The 21,828-nt window shown below is 43.7% G+C and overlaps 1 protein-coding gene across 1 annotated transcript in view; it reads right to left on the bottom strand.

Annotated features, from left to right (window-relative positions):
- DNAH7 (dynein axonemal heavy chain 7) overlaps positions 1-21,828 on the bottom strand; it is a 574,291-nt gene that overhangs the window by 208,262 nt on the left and 344,201 nt on the right. Inside the window, exon 45 of the mRNA XM_040440176.1 lies at positions 19,740-19,903. Coding sequence (XP_040296110.1) covers positions 19,740-19,903 — 164 coding nt within the window. The remainder of the gene's footprint in view (positions 1-19,739; positions 19,904-21,828) is intronic.

Below are 21,828 nucleotides of genomic sequence, written 5' to 3' on the forward strand. Positions count from 1 at the left end.
ATTGACCTGCGGTTTGCGGCGATCGCCGACACGGGGTGGGGGTCACGGGACCCCCCCCGCGCATTGAACCAAGGTGCCGGCGCAGGCACCTTGTTCCGATCACCGCCCGCCGGTGATCGGAACTACACAGGACGTACAGGTACGCCCTATGTCCTTAGGTACCAGGACATCAGGGTGTACCTGTACGCCCTATGTCCCAAACAGGTTAATGGTGTAGGGCAGTGAAGTGAAAAATGTATAACTCCCTGTTGATCTTGAGTAGGGAAGGATTTAACAGCCATGATCAACCCTATTAAAATAGGATACTGCCTGATAGGGTTCATAATGCTGATTAAAACTATACCTTTCTTTTGCCTGCATGCTAAATAGCTGCAGCGATGTGTTTTTTATTCATATGCAAATTAACAAGTTGAGTACCAGGGGGTGCGGCTACATCTTTTGAGCACTGCTTTGTAACACCCCCTGAGCTCTAAACATACCCCCACCCCTTGATTGACAGGGGTAGACATCAGTGTAAAGCTACTTACACATCCAGTAATATACTCAATTTGTTAACTGTAGATATGGTCCAAGCTAAGTTAACCGCCTCTGGACCGCCTAATGCAGGATCGCGTTCCGGAGGCGGCAGCCCTGCGCAGGGTCACGCATATATGCGTCATCTCGCGAGACGCGAGATTTCCTGTGAACGTGCGCACACAGGCGCGCGCGTTCACAGGATCGGAAGGTAAGCGAGTGGATCTCCAGCCTGCCAGCGGCGATCGTTCGCTGGCAGGCTGGAGATGTTATTTTTTTAACCCCTAACAGGTATATTAGACGCTGTATTGATAACAGCGTCTAATATACCTGCTACCTGGTCCTCTGGTGGTCCCTTTTGTTTGGATCGACCACCAGAGGACACAGGTAGCTCAGTAATAAGTAGCACCAAGCACTACACTACACTACACCCCCCCGTCACTTATTAACCCCTTATTCACCCCTGATCACCCCATATAGACTCCCTGATCACCCCCCTGTCATTGATCACCCCCCTGTCATTGATCACCCCCCTGTAAGGCTGCATTCAGACGTCCGTATGATTTTTACGGATCCACTGATACATGGATCGGATCCGCAAAACACATACGGACGTCTGAATGGAGCCTTACAGGGGGGTGATCAATGACAGTGGGTGATCACCCCATATAGACTCCCTGATCACCCCCCTGTAAGGCTGCATTCAGATGTCCGTATGTTTTTTACGGATCCACGGATACATGGATCGGATCCACAAAACACATACGGACATCTGAATGGAGCCTTACAGGGGGGTGATCAATGACAGGGGGGTGATCACCCCATATAGACTCCCTGATCACCCCCCTGTCATTGATCACCCCCCTGTCATTGATCACCCCCTTGTAAGGCTGCATTCAGACGTCCGTATGATTTTTACGGATCCACTGATACATGGATCGGATCCGCAAAACACATACGGACGTCTGAATGGAGCCTTATAGGGGGGTGATCAATGACAGGGGGGTGATCACCCCATATAGACTCCCTGATCACCCCCCTGTCATTGATCACCCCCTTGTAAGGCTCCATTCAGACGTCCGTATGATTTTTACGGATCCACTGATACATGGATCGGTTCCGCAAAACACATACGGATGTCTGAATGGAGCCTTATAGGGGGGTGATCAATGACAGGGGGGTGATCACCCCATATAGACTCCCTGATCACCCCCCTGTCATTGATCACCCCCCTGTCATTGATCACCCCCCTGTAAAGCTCCATTCAGCCATTTTTTTGGCCCAAGTTAGCGGAATTTATTTATTTTTTCTTACAAAGTCTCATATTCCACTAACTTGTGTCAAAAAATAAAATCTCACATGAACTCACCATACCCCTCACGGAATCCAAATGCGTAAAATTTTTTAGACATTTATATTCTAGACTTCTTCTCACGCTTTAGGGCCCCTTGAATGCCAGGGCAGTATAAATACCCCACATGTGACCCCATTTCGGAAAGAAGACACCCCAAGGTATTCGCTGAGGGGCATATTGAGTCCATGAATAATTGAAATTTTTGTCCCAAGTTAGCGGAAAGGGAGACTTTGTGAGAAAAAATAAAAATAAATCAATTTCCGCTAACTTGTGCCCAAAAATTTTTTTTATATGAACTCGCCATGCCCCTCATTGAATACCTTGGGGTGTCTTCTTTCCAAAATGGGGTCACATGTGGGGTATTTATACTGCCCTGGCATTTTAGGGGCCCTAAAGAGTGAGAAGAAGTCTGGGATCCAAATGTCTAAAAATGCCATCATAAAAGGAATGTGGGCCCCTTTGCGCATCTAGGCTGCAAAAAAGTGTCACACATCTGGTATCGCCGTACTCAGGAGAAGTTGGGAAATGTGTTTTGGGGTGTCATTTTACATATACCCATGCTGGGTGAGATAAATATCTTGGTCAAATGCTAACTTTGTATAAAAAATGGGAAAAGTTGTCTTTTGTCGAGATATTTCTCTCACCCAGCATGGGTATATGTAAAAAGACACCCCAAAACACATTGCCCAACTTCTCCTGAATACGGCGATACCACATGTGTGACACTTTTTTGCAGCCTAGGTGGGCAAAGGGGCCCACATTTCAAAGAGCACCTTTCGGATTTCACAGGTCATTTACCTACTTACCACACATTAGGGCCCCTAGAATGCCAGGGCAGTATAACTACCCCACAAGTGACCCCATTTTGGAAAGAAGACACCCCAAGGTATTCCGTGAGGGGCATGGCGAGTTCCTAGAATTTTTTATTTTTTGTCACAAGTTAGCGGAAAATGATGATTTTTTTTTTTTCTTAAAAAGTCTCATATTCCACTAACTTGTGACAAAAAATAAAAACTTCCATGAACTCACTATGCCCATCACGAAATACCTGGGGGTGTCTTCTTTCCAAAATGGGGTCACTTGTGGGGTAGTTATACTGCCCTGGCATTTTAGGGGCCGAATGCGTGAGTTGGGCAATGTGTTTTGGGGTGTCTTTTTACATATACCCATGCTGGGTGAGAGAAATATCTTGGCAAAAGACAACTTTTCCCATTTTTTTATACAAAGTTGGCATTTGACCGAGATATTTATCTCACCCAGCATGGGTATATGTAAAATGACACCCCAAAAAACATTGGCCAACTTCTCCTGAGTACGGCAATACCACATGTGTGACACTTTTATGCAGACTAGGTGGGCAAAGGGGCCCACATTCCAAAGAGCACCTTTCGGATTTCACCGGCCATTTTTTACAGATTTTGATTTCAAACTACTTTGCACGCATTTGGGCCCCTAAAATGCCAGGGCAGTATAACTACCCTACAAGTGACCCCATTTTGGAAAGAAGACACCCCAAGGTATTCGCTGATGGGCATAGTGAGTTCATAGAAGTTTTTATTTTTTGTCACAAGTTAGTGGAATATGAGACTTTGTAAGAAAAAAAAATTAAAAAAATCATCATTTTCCGCTAACTTGTGACAAAAAATAAAAAGTTCTATGAACTCACTATGCTCATCAGTGAATACCTTAGGGTGTCTACTTTCCAAAATGGGGTCATTTGTGGGGTTTTTCTACTGTCTGGGCATTGTAGAACCTCAGGAAACATGACAGGTGCTCAGAAAGTCAGAGCTGCTTCAAAAAGCGGAAATTCACATTTTTGTACCATAGTTTGTAAACGCTATAACTTTTACCCAAACCATATTTTTTTTACCCAAACATTTTTTTTTTATCAAAGACATGTAGAACAATAAATTTAGAGAAAAATTTATATATGGATGTCGTTTTTTTTGCAAAATTTTACAACTGAAAGTGAAAAAGGACATTTTTTTGCAAAAAAATCGTTAAATTTCGATTAATAACAAAAAAAGTAAAAATGTCAGCAGCAATGAAATACCACCAAATGAAAGCTCTATTAGAAGAGAAGAAAAGGAGGTAAAATTCATTTGGGTGGTAAGTTGCATGACCGAGCAATAAACGGTGAAAGTAGGGTAGGTCAGAAGTGTAAAAAGTGGCCTGGTCATTAAGGGTGTTTAAGCTAGGGGGGCTGAAGTGGTTAAATAAGGTAAATGTGAAAAAAGCTCCGGGACCAGATGGATTACACCCAAGAGTTCTTAAAGAGCTCAGTTCAGTCATTGCTGTGGCCTTGTTTATAATTTTTAAAGATTCTCTAGGTACTGGTACAGTGCCAAGTGATTGGCCCAAGGCAAATATGGTGTTCATATTCAAAAAAGGATCTAGGTCCTCTACAGGTAATTATAGACCAGTTAGTTTATCTTCTGTTGTGCCCGATCAGCTGCAGGGGCTAAAGCAACATTTTATTGGAAGAAATTTAACTTTTCATTTTCACAGCCAAGTGTTTCCAAATTCTGTAAAACGCTTAGGGGGTCAAAGTGTTTAGTACTCCCCTTAATATATTCTTTAAGGGGTGTAGTTTCCAAAATGGGGTAAATTTTTTGAGGGTTTCCACTGCAGAATACAAAATGGTGCCTAAAAACCATTCTAGCAAAATCTGCCCCCAAAATCCATATGGCGCTCCCTTCTATCTGACCACTGCCACGTGCCCGTAGAGCAGTTTACCACCGGAAATGGGGTATTTCTGTAAACTGCAGAAACAGAGAAATATATATTGAGCTTTATTTTGCTGTTAACCCTTGCTGTATTGCAAGAAAAAATTGATTAACATAAAAAATTTACCAAAAAAAGTTTGTAACAGTTTTAAATAATTTGGGGGGTGTTGTTTCTAAAATGGGGTCATTTATAGTTTTTTTCCATTATGTAAGCCCTCAAAATAACTTTATAACTGAATTGGTGCTTAAAAAAATGGTTTTGGAAATTTTTTGAAAATTTTTAAAATTGCTTCTAAACTTCTCAGCCTTCTAACGTCCTAAAAAAATAAAATGGCATTTACAAAATGATGCCAACATAAATTAGAGATATGGGAAATGTTAAGTAATAAATATTTTATGAGGTATCACTTTCTGTTTTATAAGCAGAGAAATAGAAATTTTGAAAATTGCAAATGTTAAAAATGTTTTGGTAAATTTCGGATTTTTTCATAAATAAAGGTAAAATATATTTACTCATGAAGTACAATGTGTCATGAGAAAACAATCTCAGAATGGCTTGGATAAGTAAAAGCGTTCCAAAGTTATTACCACATAAAGTGACGCAGGGCTCCAGACTAAAAAAAATATCAAAAAGCCATTGGCTCCTAACCTGAAAAATTTAGGAGCCAAATTAAAATTTTTAGTTGCCAAATTTAAAATACATATAATTACGGTATAATAAAAAAAAATTACACGTCTTACCTAGGGTTGTCCTGATACCAAAATTTTGACTCGATTTCGATACCATAAAAAAGTATTGCGATACTCAATACCACGTGAAAAAAATAAAACACCAAAAAAGCCGCGTGCATTCCAGATTTTATGGAACGTCTGGACCATAATATTACAGTTCTAACCTAATTTTTGTCGGGACACGGCAAATTGCAAGTTTTTTTTAATTTTTTTCTGTTATGGCGTTCACCGCATAGGAGATATTTTTATATTTTAATAGATCGCACTTTTTCGGGCGTGGCGATATGTAATTTTTTTATTGTTTATATATTTTATATGTAAAATTGGGCGAGGGGGTGATTTAAACTTAATATCTTGGTGTTTGTTTTTTTTAACCTTTTTTTTTATTTTTATTTAATAACTATTTCCCCATTAGGGGCTAGAACCTGGGATCTTTTATCCCTTGTCCTATTCACGCTGATAGAGCTCTATTAGGGTGAATAGGAGCTCACACTCTCCCTAATGCTCTGCGCTTTGTGCACACAGCAGCATGGATCTGACTATGGCAGCCAGGGCTTCAATAGCGTCCTGGCTGCCATGGTAACTGATCGGAGCCCCAGGCTTACATGTCACTACCAGAGCTTTGGGACGTTCTCACAGCTCTGTTTCTCCACCCCTGTGATTATGTCACTACTAGAGCTGGGAGGAGTTCTCACTACTCTGTTTACTTTTGGTTTCTTTCACCACAGCTGTTCTTCATGTGTCTGATTTCCCTCCCTTTATATCACCCCTCCTCCTATCATAGGATGTGGATTATAGTTCTCACTTCAGTTGTAGCTCTTGCTTTAGTTTCTTCACTTGTCACTATCAGTTCACTGGACCTGTGTTCTGCTGCAGCTAGCACTCCGGATATTGCCAGCCTGTCCTTGGATCCGTCTTCTCTGCGGCTGCAACACCGTCAGCTAAGTGTGCAGACATTGTTGTGTTCCTGTTTATTTTCTGACTGGATCTGAGGTGGCCACGGTTCCCTCCATATACTGAGTAGGGCACTGGTGGCCGTGCCCCTTCCACTATTGTAGGGGTTACAGTGGTCATTAGTCTTAGGCACGTGGGCATGCCTCGTTCCGCCATTTGGATCCGGGCATGTGCTTTAGCAGAATAGGGAGAGCGTTGAGGGTCGGACAGGGGTCACCCGTTATCCTCCCTAGTTCTGGGTCCAGTCAGTAGCTCTGTACTGTGTATTACTATTGTTGCTCACATACAGCCGTGACATTATAATCCACCAAAACCGTCAATCTATGACTCAGCTTCAAGCATTGGGCCCTGCTCCGGCTCATGGAGTCTGTTGCGAGCCAAAGGTCTCACTTCCGGAGACGTTCTCCGGGGGCAGTGAGAATTTTGTTCGTTTCAGAGAGGCATGCAAACTCCATTTTTGCTTGTGTCCTCACTCTTCTGGTAATCAGGAGCAGAGGGTGAGGATTGTCATTTCCCTGCTCAGGGGTAATGCTCAGACTTGGGCTTTTTCGCTGCCATCAGGGGATCCCTCCCTTCGATCCGTGGAGGGATTTTTTGTGGCCCTGGGGCAGATTTATGATGACCCGGATCGTGTTGCTCTGGCCGAATCTAACCTACGTGTTTTAGGCCAGAACAAACGGTCTGCGGAGCTTTATTGTTCTGAATTTCGGAGATGGGCAGCTGATTCGGGTTGGAATGATGCTGCACTCCGGAGTCAGTTCTGTCATGGTCTCTCGGAGAGATTAAAAGATGCGTTTGCTTTCCATGAGAGACCAACGTCCTTGGAGTCTGCCATGTCATTGGCGGTACGCCTTGACAGGCGTCTAAGAGAAAGAAACGAGACCTCTCTGTCCAGCCACTGTCAGTCTAGGGGCAGTGGTGCGGACTCATTCAGTGTGCAGGGGCCTCATCCTGTCTCGCTCCCCTCTGAGGAGGAGCCCATGCAGCTAGCTCGACTTGCCCCTGATAAAAGAGGATTTAGTCCTCAGAGTATGGTCTGTTTTTGTTGTGGGGGCATAGGTCATTTGGCAAATGTTTGTCCGTCTAGGAGATTTTTGAACCGTACTAAGAGCGATAATAAGAGAAAAATCTCAAAAGGTAAATCATCAGGTTCTGCTTCATCTGCTACTTTGGGCAAAGTTGATGTAGGATTTGATGCTTTTCCTCTGACCTGCAGTTCCCGTTTTCTCCTGTCTGCCAGGGTGGCGCTAGAGAGCAAAGTCATTTCTTGTGAGATTTTTGTCGATAGTGGAGCGGCCGTCAATCTTATTGACACTCAATTTGTAGCCATGCATGGTTTTCAGGTTTGCACATTAGATAAAGATATACCTGTTTTTGCTATTGACTCTGCTCCACTCTCACAGAGATCTCTGAAGGGCATTGTTCACAATATCCGGCTAGCTGTAGGTGACACTCATGTGGAGGATATATCTTGTTTTGTCCTTAACGGATTGCCCTCTCCTCTAGTTTTGGGGTTACCCTGGCTCACTAGACATAACCCCACTATTGATTGGCAAGGAAGGCAAATAAATGAGTGGAGTGATTTTTGTAGAGAGAATTGTCTCACAGCGACTTTTGCAGAGGTGTCTACTAAAACGGTGCCATCATTTCTCTCTGATTTCTCGGACGTGTTTTCCGAGAGCGGTGTTCAGGAGCTACCTCCTCACCGGGAGTTTGACTGTCCCATTAACCTCATTCCCGGCGCCAAGCTGCCAAAAGCACGCCTCTACAATCTCTCACAACCCGAAAGAATCGCTATGCGAACTTACATCTCCGAGAGTCTCGAAAAGGGGCATATTCGTCCCTCAAAGTCACCTGTGGCCGCGGGTTTTTTTTTTTGTTAAAAAGAAAGATGGCTCTCTGAGACCTTGCCTAGATTTTAGGGAGCTGAACCGTATCACGATTCGCGATCCCTATCCCCTTCCTCTGATCCCGGACCTCTTCAATCAAATTGTTGGGGCCAAGGTGTTTTCCAAATTGGATTTGAGAGGCGCGTACAACCTGGTCAGGGTCAGAGAGGGGGATGAATGGAAAACGGCCTTTAATACCCCTGACGGGCATTTCGAGAATCTCGTTATGCCTTTCGGCCTGATGAATGCTCCGGCCGTCTTTCAGCATTTTGTTAATAGTATTTTCTATCATTTAATGGGGAAATTTGTATTGGTGTATCTTGATGATATTTTGATTTTTTCCCCTGATGTTCAGACCCATCAGGATCATCTTTTTCAGGTTCTGCAGATTCTGCGGGAAAATAAATTGTACGCCAAGCTGGAGAAATGTCTTTTTATGGTATCGGAAATTCAATTTCTGGGTTTTCTCCTCTCTGCTTCTGGTTTTCGCATGGATCCCGAGAAGGTCCGTGCTGTACTTGAGTGGGAGCTTCCTGAGAATCAGAAGGCATTGATGCGCTTTCTGGGTTTTGCGAACTATTACAGAAAGTTCATTTTGAATTATTCCTCTGTTGTCAAACCCCTCACTGACATGACAAAAAAGGGGGCAGATTTTTCCTCTTGGTCGGAGGAGGCGCTTACAGCCTTTTCTAAGATTAAAGAGAATTTTGCGTCTGCTCCCGTCTTGGTGCATCCCGATGTTTCCTTACCTTTTATTGTTGAGGTGGATGCTTCCGAGGTGGGTGTGGGTGCGGTTTTGTCCCAGGGCCCTTCCCCTGCCAAGTGGCGACCCTGTGCCTTTTTCTCTAAAAAAACTCTCCCCGGCAGAGAGAAACTATGATGTGGGAGATAGGGAGTTGTTGGCCATCAAGTTGGCTTTCGAGGAATGGCGCCATTGGTTGGAGGGGGCCAGGCACCCTATCACCGTTTTTACCGACCATAAGAATCTGGCATACTTGGAGTCGGCCAGGCGTATGAATCCGAGACAGGCCAGATGGTCTCTGTTCTTCTCCAGATTCAATTTTGTTGTTACATTCCGACCTGGGATAAAAAATGTGAAGGCTGATGCTCTCTCTCGCTGTTTTCCGGGAGGAGGAAACTCCGAGGACCCGGGTCCCATTTTGGCGGAGGGGGTAGTTGTTTCTGCTCTATATTCCGATTTGGAGGCCGAGGTCCAGGCTGCCCAGACTGAGACACCTGCCCGTTGTCCTTCTGGGAAGTTGTTCGTGCCTCCTGAGCTACGTCACAAACTCTTTAAGGAGCATCATGATACGGTTCTTGCTGGTCACCCCGGGAGTAGAGCCACGGTAGATCTCATTGCTCGGAGATTTTGGTGGCCGGCTCTTCGTAAGTCGGTGGAGGGTTTTGTGGCTGCTTGTGAGACGTGCACTCGCGCTAAGGTCCCTCGTTCACGGCCTTCAGGTTCCCTTCTCCCGTTACCTATTCCTTCCCATCCTTGGACACACCTGTCCATGGACTTTATCACGGATCTTCCTCGTTCCTCGGGGAAGTCGGTGATCCTGGTGGTGGTGGACCGTTTTAGCAAGATGGCTCATTTCGTACCTTTGCCTGGTTTACCCAATGCTAAAACGTTGGCGCAAGCTTTTGTCGACCATATTGTTAAATTGCACGGCATTCCCTCTGATATTGTTTCCGATAGAGGCACGCAGTTTGTGTCCAGGTTCTGGAAGGCTTTCTGTTCTCGCCTGGGGGTTCGGCTGTCCTGCTTTTCATCCGCAGTCGAATGGTCAGACTGAGCGCCTCAATCAGAATCTGGAGACATATTTGCGCTGTTTTGTGGCAGAGAACCAGGAGGATTGGTGTTCATTTCTCCCTCTTGCTGAGTTTGCTCTGAACAACCGTCGTCAGGAATCTTCTGATAAGTCACCATTCTTTGGTGCATATGGGTTCCATCCGCAGTTTGGGACATTCTCGGGAGGGGCTCTTTCTGGTTTACCTGAGGAGGAGAGATTTTCCTCGTCTTTGTCTACCATTTGGCAAAAGATTCAGAGTAACCTTAAAAAGATGAGTGAGAGGTATAGGCGTGTGGCTGATAAGAGACGTGTGCCTGGTCCGGACCTGAATGTGGGTGATCTGGTGTGGTTGTCTACTAGAAACATTAAGTTGAAGGTTCCCTCCTGGAAATTGGGTCCCAAGTTTATTGGGCCTTATAAAATCTTGTCAGTCATCAATCCTGTTGCCTTCCGTCTTGATCTTCCACGGGTTTGGAAGATACATAATGTATTTCACAGATCTCTCTTAAAACCATATGTCCAGCCCACGGTACCCTCCTCTTTGCCTCCTCCTCCGATTTTGGTTGATGGCAATCTGGAGTTTGAGGTTTCCAGAATTGTGGACTCTCGCATTGTCCGCGGTTCTCTTCAGTACCTCGTTCATTGGAAGGGTTATGGTCCTGAGGAGAGGATGTGGGTTCCGGTGTCGGACATTAAAGCCACTCGCCTCATCAGGGCATTTCATAGGGCTCATCCTGAGAAGGTGGGTCCTGGGTGTCCGGAGTCCACCCGTAGAGGGGGGGGTACTGTCACTACCAGAGCTTTGGGACGTTCTCACAGCTCTGTTTCTCCACCCCTGTGATTATGTCACTACTAGAGCTGGGAGGAGTTCTCACTACTCTGTTTACTTTTGGTTTCTTTCACCACAGCTGTTCTTCATGTGTCTGATTTCCCTCCCTTTATATCACCCCTCCTCCTATCATAGGATGTGGATTATAGTTCTCACTTCAGTTGTAGCTCTTGCTTTAGTTTCTTCACTTGTAGCTATCAGTTCACTGGACATGTGTTCTGCTGCAGCTAGCACTCCGGATATTGCCAGCCTGTCCTTGGATCTGTCTTCTCTGCGGCTGCAACACCGTCAGCTAAGTGTGCAGACATTGTTGTGTTCCTGTTTATTTTCTGACTGGATCTGAGGTGGCCACGGTTCCCTCCATATACTGAGTAGGGCACTGGTGGCCGTGCCCCTTCCACTATTGTAGGGGTTACAGTGGTCATTAGTCTTAGGCACGTGGGCATCCAAGGACAGGATTAGTCTTAGGCACGTGGGCATGCCTCGTTCCGCCATTTGGATCCGGGCATGTGCTTTAGCAGAATAGGGAGAGCGTTGAGGGTCGGACAGGGGTCACCCGTTATCCTCCCTAGTTCTGGGTCCAGTCAGTAGCTCTGTACTGTGTATTACTATTGTTGCTCACATACAGCCGTGACATTACACTGATGGGGCTCCGATCAGGACTGAAACTGCCACCAATGATAATACTTGGGGGGGTTGGGGGCGCACTGCACCACCAATGATAATACTTGGGGGGGGGTTGGGGGCGCACTGCACCTCCAATGATTATGTGGATGTAGTGTTTCTGGATTTTGCAAAGGCCTTTGATACTGTCCCTCATAGACGTTTAATAGGTAAAATAAGGTCTATAGGCTTGGAAAGTATAGTTTGTAATCGGATTGAAAACTGGCTAAAGGACCGTGTCCAGAGAGTTGTGGTCAATGATTCCTATTCTGAAAGGTCCTGGGTTATAAGTGATGTACCCCAAGCTTCAGTGCTGGTTCCTCTATTATTTCATTTATTAATGATATTGAGGATGGGATTAATAGCATCATTTCTATGTTTGCAGAGGACACCAAGCTATGTAGTACTGTGCAGTCTATGTCCATGGACTACACGCTGACTAGAACACTCTGAGTGATTGAGGTTCAATGTGGATAAAGATAAATTTATGCATCTCGGTAGAAATAATCTGTGTGCATCATATGTCCTAGTGGATGTAACACTGGGAGAGTCACTTATAGAGAAGGATTTGGGTGTCCTTGTAGATGGTAGATTAAATAACAGCATACAATGTCAATCAGCTGCTTCTAAGGCCACCAGGGTATTGTCATGAATTAAACGAGGCATGGACTTATGGGGCAGGGATGTAATATTACCACTTTACAAAGCATTGGTGCGGCCTCATCTGGAATAAGCAGTTCAGTTCTGGGCACCAGTCCATAGAAAGGATGTCCTGGAGCTAGAAAAAGTACAAAGGAGAGCGACTAAACTGATAAGGGGCATGGAGGGTCTTCGTTATGAAGAAAGATTAAAATAATTAAATGTATTTAGTCTTGAGAAGAGACGTCTAAGGGAGGGGGGGGGGGCATGATTAACCTATACAAATATAAGAAATGGGACATACAAAATATACAGTGAAAAACTGTTCCATGTGAAATGCCCTCAAACGACAAGGGGGCACTGCCTCCGACTGGAGAAGAAAAAGTTCAGTCTCCAGAAGCGTCAAAGCTTCTTTACTGTAAGAACTGTGAATCTGTGGAATAGACTTCCTCAGGATAATGGTCACAGCAGGAACAGTGGACAGTTTCAAAAAGGGTTTATAGATGAATTCTTAAAAGTAAATGACATTAATGCTTATGAAAATGTGTAGAAATCTAAGTCTCACTTCCTTCTGGGATTCATGTCGCCACCTTATACCTTGGTTGAACTTGATTCAACTGTATTAATTATGTAACTATATGCGTTTTGGCATTCAAAACGGTTCTGTTTTATCCCCATGCATTCTGAATGGAAAGATATACCTTCAGGATGCATCAGGATGCCTTATTTTCCGTCCAGCATTCCATTTTGTGACTGGACACAAAACCTCTGCAAGCTGTGGTTTTGTGTCCGGTCATCAAAAAGGAAAAAAACAAATCCATCAATAAAAACAATGTAAGTCAATGGTGATGGATCCGTTTTTTCAGGATCCATCACCCATTGACTTTCAATATATTTAGTGATGGATCTGGTTTTCGATTTTACCCAACCACATCCTAACAGAATACACATCAGTATGCATCCAATCAAAACTGATACCAAAATGCATATGTGAAAGTAGCCTAACGCTTGTAGATAGGGACAGACAGGGACAGTGAGGCCTGATCTGGAACTCAGCCCACTTTCCCTACCTAGTTGCACTTCAATCCCTAGGTAGCAATACGGCAATTAGTCTACGGTCCCTACACTATTAAGGTGCACAAACAGACACACGCCAAGAGAAAAAATAACGCAAAGGAATAGTCATACGTGAATGGGTGAACAACGCAGTACAAAAACAAAAAGCAGTACATGCCCACTGCAGGAAGAAACAGAGCATTGCATCCTTTTGCTAAGGATGGTGTTGCTTCACCAGGGGCATGGCTTAGCAGCACATCTCTCCTGCAGATCTCACCTCTGGAGCCTGGGCAGGTAAGTTCGTGACAATCACCATGCTCTGGGAAGTAATATGTGTTAGCTTTCTGAGCATAAAAAACACTTTTCTCTATGTGATAATGCTATAGCTTAGTGTTTCGCATTTTTTTTCAGATATTTTCTTTCTCTTCCTCATTTAAAATACAACACAATTGAAGCTCCACAGTGTAGGGGCTTCACTGATATTCCAGGGTTCAACACCAAAAGGGCCCACTGAGAGGGGGAATATACTTAGTAAAATATAACTTTTAATTCAATGTGCAGATAAAACACACCAAGAAGATGCATCATCATAAAAAATAAAAAAAAAGGGTACAAACCAGGTACCCCAATGCTGGTAGAAAATAGGAAATCTGCTCCACCTGTGAGGGTGCAAGCAGTCTTACCAGACCAAACAAGCTACTAGGATCAGCACAAAGGGTCGATCCACTTCAGACAGGTGTAAGTCGGAGTGGAGGTCGTCCGGTGGGGGTGGCGTCTGTACAGGCGCTGTAAAGCTGTACCCTATCTAACCCTAATAGAAGGTGAAGGGGGCTGTTCCCATTCTGACTGTCTATACAGAGCACCCGCCCCGAAAAGGGTGACCCCGTCCGAATACCTGTCCCTATCCAGGACCTGATCCCTAGTGTTAGAAAACAACAAATGTTGCCAGTTACAATTCCTTAAGACCTCCCGACGTGGCACGTTTCTGTCCGTGTCAACTCTTCAGGGGAAAAAAGACGGTGCAGAAAGGAAAAAATAATAAAGCAGAAAGCCGCAGGCAGAAAGCCCGCAGCAATAACTGGTACAAGTAAAAAATCTTGTATATTGTCACCCCACGGTGTTGGGATGCAATTCTGCAGAGGGGGTGATACTCCAAATGCTAGTCGGTCTATGAGGGTATGATAATCCTCAATTTCATCCTCGGCTCCAGCGTCTTTCATCCTCGGCTCGAGCGCCGCGTGCGATGTCAGAGCCAGGCGCCGCAATCACATGGTACGGGCGGCCAATCTCAGATGCGGGGAGGCGGCTCGGGTGGTTGCCTAGAGACCGGTAACTAGGGAACCATACAGGACGCGCTGGGTCTAGCATCGTGGGGTGCCATAAATGCGGCAATTGTGTGGTGTGCAAACACATACAGACAAGCAAATCTTTCATCAGTTCAGTCACAGCAAAAAGTACTCCATTTCACAATTCATTAATTGCAAGTCAAGGGGAGTGATTTACCGCATCCAGTGTGAATGTGGGATGGAGTACATTGGTAAAACTATACGTGAGTTCAGAAGGAGGGTAGGTGAACACCTGGGTGACATCTCACACAAACGAGATAGCCCGGTGTCAAAACATGTACATACAGTCCATAATGGTAGAGCCCAAATGATATTTATGGGTATTGATTTTGTCAAACCCCCATTTAGGGGAGGGGAGTGGGACAAGTGTCTTCTCCAGCGCGAATCGCGTGGGTTCTTCTCCCTCGGGCTTCAATGAGAAACTTGATTATGGCTGTTTTATTTGAATATATCTGTATTACATAAAACATTACAATGTTTTATTTATGGGGGTGTGGAACAGTAGTTATCTAATTCCTATGCATCTAATTTAGGTAGTGCGTTTCATTATGTATCCAGATCTCTCTTCGGGGAGCCCTGTTCCTATTTGTCCTGCAAGAAATGTCAATGTAGTTATGCTGCGACTCTATTTGCAGTGTTAACATGGACCCGCTAGACCCAGCGCGTCTTGTATGGTTTCCTAGTTACCGGTCTCTAGGCAACCACCCCAGCCGCCTCCCCGCATCGGAGATTGGCCACCCGTACCATGTGATCGCGGCGCCTGGGTCTGACGTCGCACGCGGCGCTTGCGTGTGACGTCAGACGCCGGAGCCGAGGATGGAAGGGCGGTCCCTCTAGGAAAGGCGCGCACAGGTATTATTTAAATCCCACAGACGAATGGATCATCGCGGCTGGTAATATGTCATGTTATCTCCCCAAACTATAGGGACACTACCTAATTGAGGATTATCATACCCTCATAGACCAACTAGCATTGGAGTATCACCCCCTCTGCAGAATTGCATCCCAACACCGTGGGGTGACAATATACAAGATTTTTTACTTGTACCAGTTATTGCTGCAGGCTTTCTGCTTTATTATTTTTTCCTTTCTGCGCCGTCTTTATTTCCCCTGAAGAGTCGACACGGACATAAACGTGCCACGTCTCGAGGTCTTAAGGAATTGTAACTGCCAATTTGTTATTTTCTAGCACTAGGGATCAGGTCCTGGATAGGGACAGGTATCCGGACGGGGTTACCCTTTTCAGGGCGGGTGCTCTGTATAGACAGGCAGAATGGAAACAGCCCCCTTCACCTTCTATTAGGGTTAGATAGGGTACAGCTTTACATCGCCTGTACAGACGCCACCCCCACCGGACGACCTCCACTCCGACTTACACCTGTCTGAAGTGGATAGACCCTTTGTGCTGATCCTAGTAGCTTGTTTGGTCTGGTAAGACTGCTTGCACCCTCACAGGTGGAGCAGATTTCCTCTCTTTTCTACCAGCATTGGGGTACCTGGTTTGGACCCTCTTTTTTTATGTTTGTTATGATGATGCATCTTCGTGGTGTGTTTTATCTGCACATTGAATTAAAAGTTATATTTTACTAAGTATATTCCCCCTCTCAGTGGGCCCTTTGGTGCTCTTCCTCTTTTAACCCATAATTAAAGTCTATATTCTTATCATATTGAGAATAATGGGGCACATTTATTAAGACCTCATCACAACTTTGGTGGATCATCCGCCACTTCTAAATGTAAGATGCTTCCTTGCTGCCTTACAGTTAGATCTTTTCTATGCCTAAAACAGGAGTAGAAAATGGTAAAAGAAACGGGCCTGCCAGCACGTCCCCACCATGCCCACAATTTTAGACCTGGGGTAAACGGGGAAAAGTCACAGATTGCGGTGCAATCTGCACCTGAAATATGCCTAATTTAGGCATATTTTAGATAATAAATGACCCCCAATGTTTTTTTAGAAAGGTAATACATATTGCCAGTTTCTTTATAGTCATATACTGCGTCTGTAAAAATAAAAGAAGATAACCACTTATTACTAAACTATAGTATTAGCACATAAAGAAGAATGGTTTTTCTATGCTCAGAAAGCTAACACATGACTGGTGTCTTTATAACCATATATTGGGCCTGTGAATAAAGCAGAAATAGAGTATGTATATTAACTTTCTAAGCATATCATTCGTAATAGCGCAAATAATATAGTGCAAATAATAAAGAAATGACACATCATACAGACATAAGAATAGATGCTCCAGAATTGTTATTACATAGGGAATGCATGAAGCTATTAAAATAGACGTGTCAGGAGAGGTGATAGGTCCTCTTAATGATCTAGTGGGTCTGATGGTTTACAATACACTGCAGTACACTCTATAGTGTACTGCAGTGCATTGTCACTCACAGTAAGCCTGATCAGGCTCCTGCCTTTAGAAGAAGCCTGATCAGCTATACCATGGCAAGCCGTAAGCCCGTGAAGGTGTCTGGTTGCCATGGTAACCACCCGCCCTGCCACAACAGCCGGATGTGGGAGGGAGCTCCCTCCCTCTGTTAACCCATCAAGCATCGGCCGCTGCCACAGCACAGCAGCACTCTGATGGGAGAGGGAGGGAGCTCCCTCCATCTCTTAACCCCTTCCACACAGCAGTCCCTATGGACCACAGCATGGAAGGGGTTAAATGGCTGACATTGGTGCCAGCTGTATGCTGACACTCTGCTATTGGCTCGGCCATCCTAAAAATGGGGAAAGAAAGGGGGCGGTGGGGCGGCGATCGCGCGCGCCTGTCCGCCAGCCGCTCGGCCATCCTGAAATTAGGGGGGGGCACATCAGGAGCTGCGGGGGGGGAGGGAGTAATAAAATATATGTATATACATATATTTAACATATTTAACATGGTTCTGATCCCCACAGTCACGGACTGTGGGGAGCAGAAACTTTCAGATGGCATTAGGATCGCGTGACAGACTAGTCAATCACAGCGATCTCCGGCCCAGGACCGCCCTCATTGGTCCGGGCCGGTTAGCTGAGATCACTGGCTGTGTGTAACAGACAAGGATAGTACTGTTCTATCAGGGGCCAGCTGTTCCATTCTGCAAAAAACTGAATGCACACAGACTTCATCTGTATTTTTTGTGGACCACAAAAAATGACTTTTTCAGTTTTTTGGTTGTGTGCAAGAGGCCTTAGGATGAGATTTGGGTTTTGCTGTTCTTTTTCCTCCCAATGTAGCATTGCCAATATATGCTTAAAAGCTCCAATTTCGTTTGGTCTGTTTATAGCAGTTTCCTATGTGGTGTTCTTCTGTGAACATCACTCTTTTTAGAGGTTTTACTGGTCTTTCTGTTACATTGAGTTCTTTTTAGTCTCTTTTATGATCGCCAATTCTGCTCTTGGAGTGATCCTAACAGGACGAAAACTGCTAGGTAGAGTAGCAAAATTCCTGGATTTTCTCTATTTGTAGATAATTGTCTTTGGATAAATTTACACCAGATTCATGTGTCTCTATAACACACCTTCTGAAAGTTATCTGCATTGATGAATACTGTAGCTCACACTAACCAATCTTTCATTAGAAGGATAGATCTATCAGTAACCAGGATCTCCTTGCCTTTATTTAATGGGCAAAGTACCAGTGAAGCTAACACTTCCAATCTCACCTCTATTACTGAAACACCATTTGCCAATTAGCTGTTAGAGAAGTCATTAACACAGACATTCACTTACTGTACCTTTTCTCCCTAAACTGTGGATGATTTTTGAAAGTGCTCAATAAGAAACATGAACAAAAAGCCAGAGTGTGTACATTAGAAATAGCAGTATTTCTGACTATCATACAATTTGTATCTAATAATTTATCTTATTTCTAAGGTTACTTTCACACTGGCGTTTCTGGGTCCGCTTGTGAGATCTGTTTCAGGGCTCTCACAAGCGCCCAAAACTGATCAGTTCAGCCCCAATGCATTCTGAATGGATAAGGATCCGTTCAGAATGCATCAGTTTGGCTGCGTTTGGTCTCCGTTCGGCTTTTGAGGCGGACACCAAAACCAGCATTTTGGTGTCCCCCTGACGATGAGGAGCCAAACGGATCTGTCCTAAATTTCAATGTAAGTCAATGGGGTCGGATCCATTTTCACTGACACAATATGGTGCAATTAAAAACTGATCCGTCCCCCATTGACTTTCAATGTAAGTCAGGACGGATCAGTTTTGACTTAGACTTTTTTTTTAAAGAATAACGCAAACTGATCCGTTCTGAACGGATACAAGCGTTTGCATTATCGGTGCAGATCCATCTGTGCAGATACAAGACGGATCCGCACTGAACGCAGGTGTGAAAGTAGCCTAACCCGTTTTCCCTTCCGAAAGCTCCATATATACTGTAATTATCAGCTGTCTCTGAACTCAGCTCTACAGAGGGCAGAGACTAGCTGGTATTCTACCATAAAAAGCACACACAGAAAAGATGAGATCCTACTCTCTATGTCTATTTATCACACACCGGAGAAGCAGCAGCATGGTTGACATCTAGCAGCAGTGTGCAGTGTACAGTGTTGTTGTGAATTCCGCACTGGGGTGAGACAGTAAAAAACCTTAATGGAACCTGCAGTAGTGTTTCTGTCTGTGACTCTCTCTTTCTGCAGCTGCTCCCTCCTCCTCCTCGCCACCTCTGTAGACCTGTATAGGCACTGAACACTGCTTCTTCATTGTATCTGAAAATCTGTCTATTCCTTACCTCACTGAAGAAAGATTGTAGAAGTGAATTCTGAGAGAGTGATCAGTGCAGAAAGCAGGGGAGATGGGAGAAAAAGTGGCTGATAACTGGAGAAGTAGCATTTTTCTTTAATAGGATATATTAAAAAGATTCATAACTTTCCATGTGATATTGATTTATGCAGTTTGTTGAAAGAACAGTGATTTTTAAAGAGGACTTCAGTAAAAACAGAGCTTTCTGATCGAAAAAGGACTAAGGGTGCAGATTCAACATCACTCCACACTGCAGAAAGGATGGATTGGGAATCAATGCTAATTCAAGATGGCCGACTTAAAAATAATCAGTTTTTACTACGAGTATTATGACACTTTACACTCTATCATTAGCACATTCAGCAATGTAGATTCACATTAACTGCACAACAGGTTAGGAAATTTTCGTTTTTGCACACAAGCTGGTGCTTGAGTCAGCAAATTGTGTTTGAATGTATTAATATAACCGTAGTTGACGATGTAACAGCATAGAAAATAACTTACGAAATGATAATTCCATTGTCAATAGAGAAGCTGTCTGAAGGTAAACCTGCAATGTTCCAAGCTCTAATTTTCACAGGCTCGCCTAATGTGCTGGTGAGAGAATAGTCTTCAGAACAGGGTATATTCTGGTGCTTGCACATTAAGCTCCATTCTTTTGTTTGCATCTGCAAGATCAAATATTGGGACAGTAAAAAAATAAATGTAGAATATAACATCAAGTTTAGAAATGTAAGCTATACAATAAAAAATAGAAAGCACTTTCTGACAGTTTAATATTATACAGCTGAAGGCAAAGCAAAACTCAGAAGCTACACACACCAAAGTTCATCTGAACAATGCAACACCACAATGCTGGCTATGGATGGGAATAAAATGCCCTCACTGCTAACTGATATTGGTAGAAGAGATAATATGAATACTACTACTCTGAATATAAGAATTGGACAGAAAAAAAATTGAACCACTTTATCCAAACTTATCAATTTACCAATCTATATAAATGCTGAGACATTTTCAATACTGGTTGGCTGTAAGGTAATTTTAGAGTTAACATTAAGTAATTTCAGATCTGGGTAGATAACTGCTTGTATAAAAAAAAATAGGATTGGTGCAATCTCTTGAGGTGACTCAATGAGAAATCAGGGGAGTTGTTTTTGTAGGCCTACCAGGGGGATATAGAGCATAGGGGAGACTCCACCATTGTGGTTTCTGTCAATTAATCATGGCAGGGGAATAACAGAAAATTAACTTGCTGTGGTCTACCCTATCTACTGAATCGATGTGGATAACACTATCTGTAATGGAAGGAGTCCGAAGCAGGCATGAGTATCATTGATATCAATATAATATATAAACCTGAGCATATCCCTCTGTCTTAATTTCATCTTCATGTAGAGCGTCCATCTCACTCGTGCGATCTGGCTTTAAGCCGGCACTTATCGTGGAGCACTTTTTCTATGTGACCTGGTTTTGCACCGGTATCTATCTAGTCACATATTGAATATTGCATAGACTAATAGTCTTACTACACCTCCTGATGATCCCACAGTATTTACGTGGGTGAAACGCGTCGAGGTAATTGAGGCGTCTGACTATAATGTCACCCCTGAATAAGTGTATTTTTGTTTTTGTTTGTACTATGTTTTGTGTCTCTTTTCCCTTTTTTTTCCCATCCAGTCGACTCATATAGTTGGTAACCTTTTGTCCATACCTCATACCTGGGATATTTGTCCACTATCTCTGCGATACCCCTATAGGGAATGGTAAGGGTTAGCAGTATAGGTACGCGGACAGGGGGCCTCCACCACTAGGAGCCCTCCCTGGGCTGAGGTTTTAGGATAGGGGTAGATCTAGGGATAAACTCTCCCATACCCCAGGCATTTAAATATTATTCTGGATGTGGTTATCAGTCACTTATTTTTTTTGTCTATACACCCAGTAGTTTGGATTTAGCGGATCCTTAAGGGATCCTTTTAACGTATACCATTAAAGTAGTTTTTAGGTTTTTTTTGTTTATGCTGGAAATTATGTGATATATATTTACCCCATTATATCAATGTTTATTGATTCTGCTGGAACTTGAGTTGTTTTTGTATATTCATAATCCCAAAAAAAGATAACTCAGTACTTACTATAGACATGGATATAATTTGATTATAGCACCAACTGGGATAATTTAATTTAATATGTAATTACAGTATTAGGTGCCTGTCTATTCTTCATGCTCTCCTGGGTTGCTAATTAGCTATGTCTTTTCTATGAGAAATATTGTATTATGCAGCTAATGCTGCTGATTTGGTTGCAGTTTGAAGTACACTCTACAAAGCAATGAAAAGTATTGGAGGGCTCACCCACAACACTGTATAATGGTAGATGCTGAGTGATCCTGAGTGCACTCATTTATTCAGTAACCCCCAATGAATAAGGACTAAATAATACTAATATAAAATCAGGGTGTCCAGGCAATCTACTAACAATTTATCCCCTCTCCATGAGATTGTAACAATGGGCGCCGATGTTGACTGGTATGAATGATGAGGTGGGCACTTATGTACATTGTCACTTGAGTCAACTCTATGAGTTTCCAAAG

The sequence above is a fragment of the Bufo bufo genome, chromosome 7, assembly GCF_905171765.1.
Source record: "Bufo bufo chromosome 7, aBufBuf1.1, whole genome shotgun sequence".
Taxonomy (NCBI): Eukaryota; Metazoa; Chordata; class Amphibia; order Anura; family Bufonidae; genus Bufo; species Bufo bufo.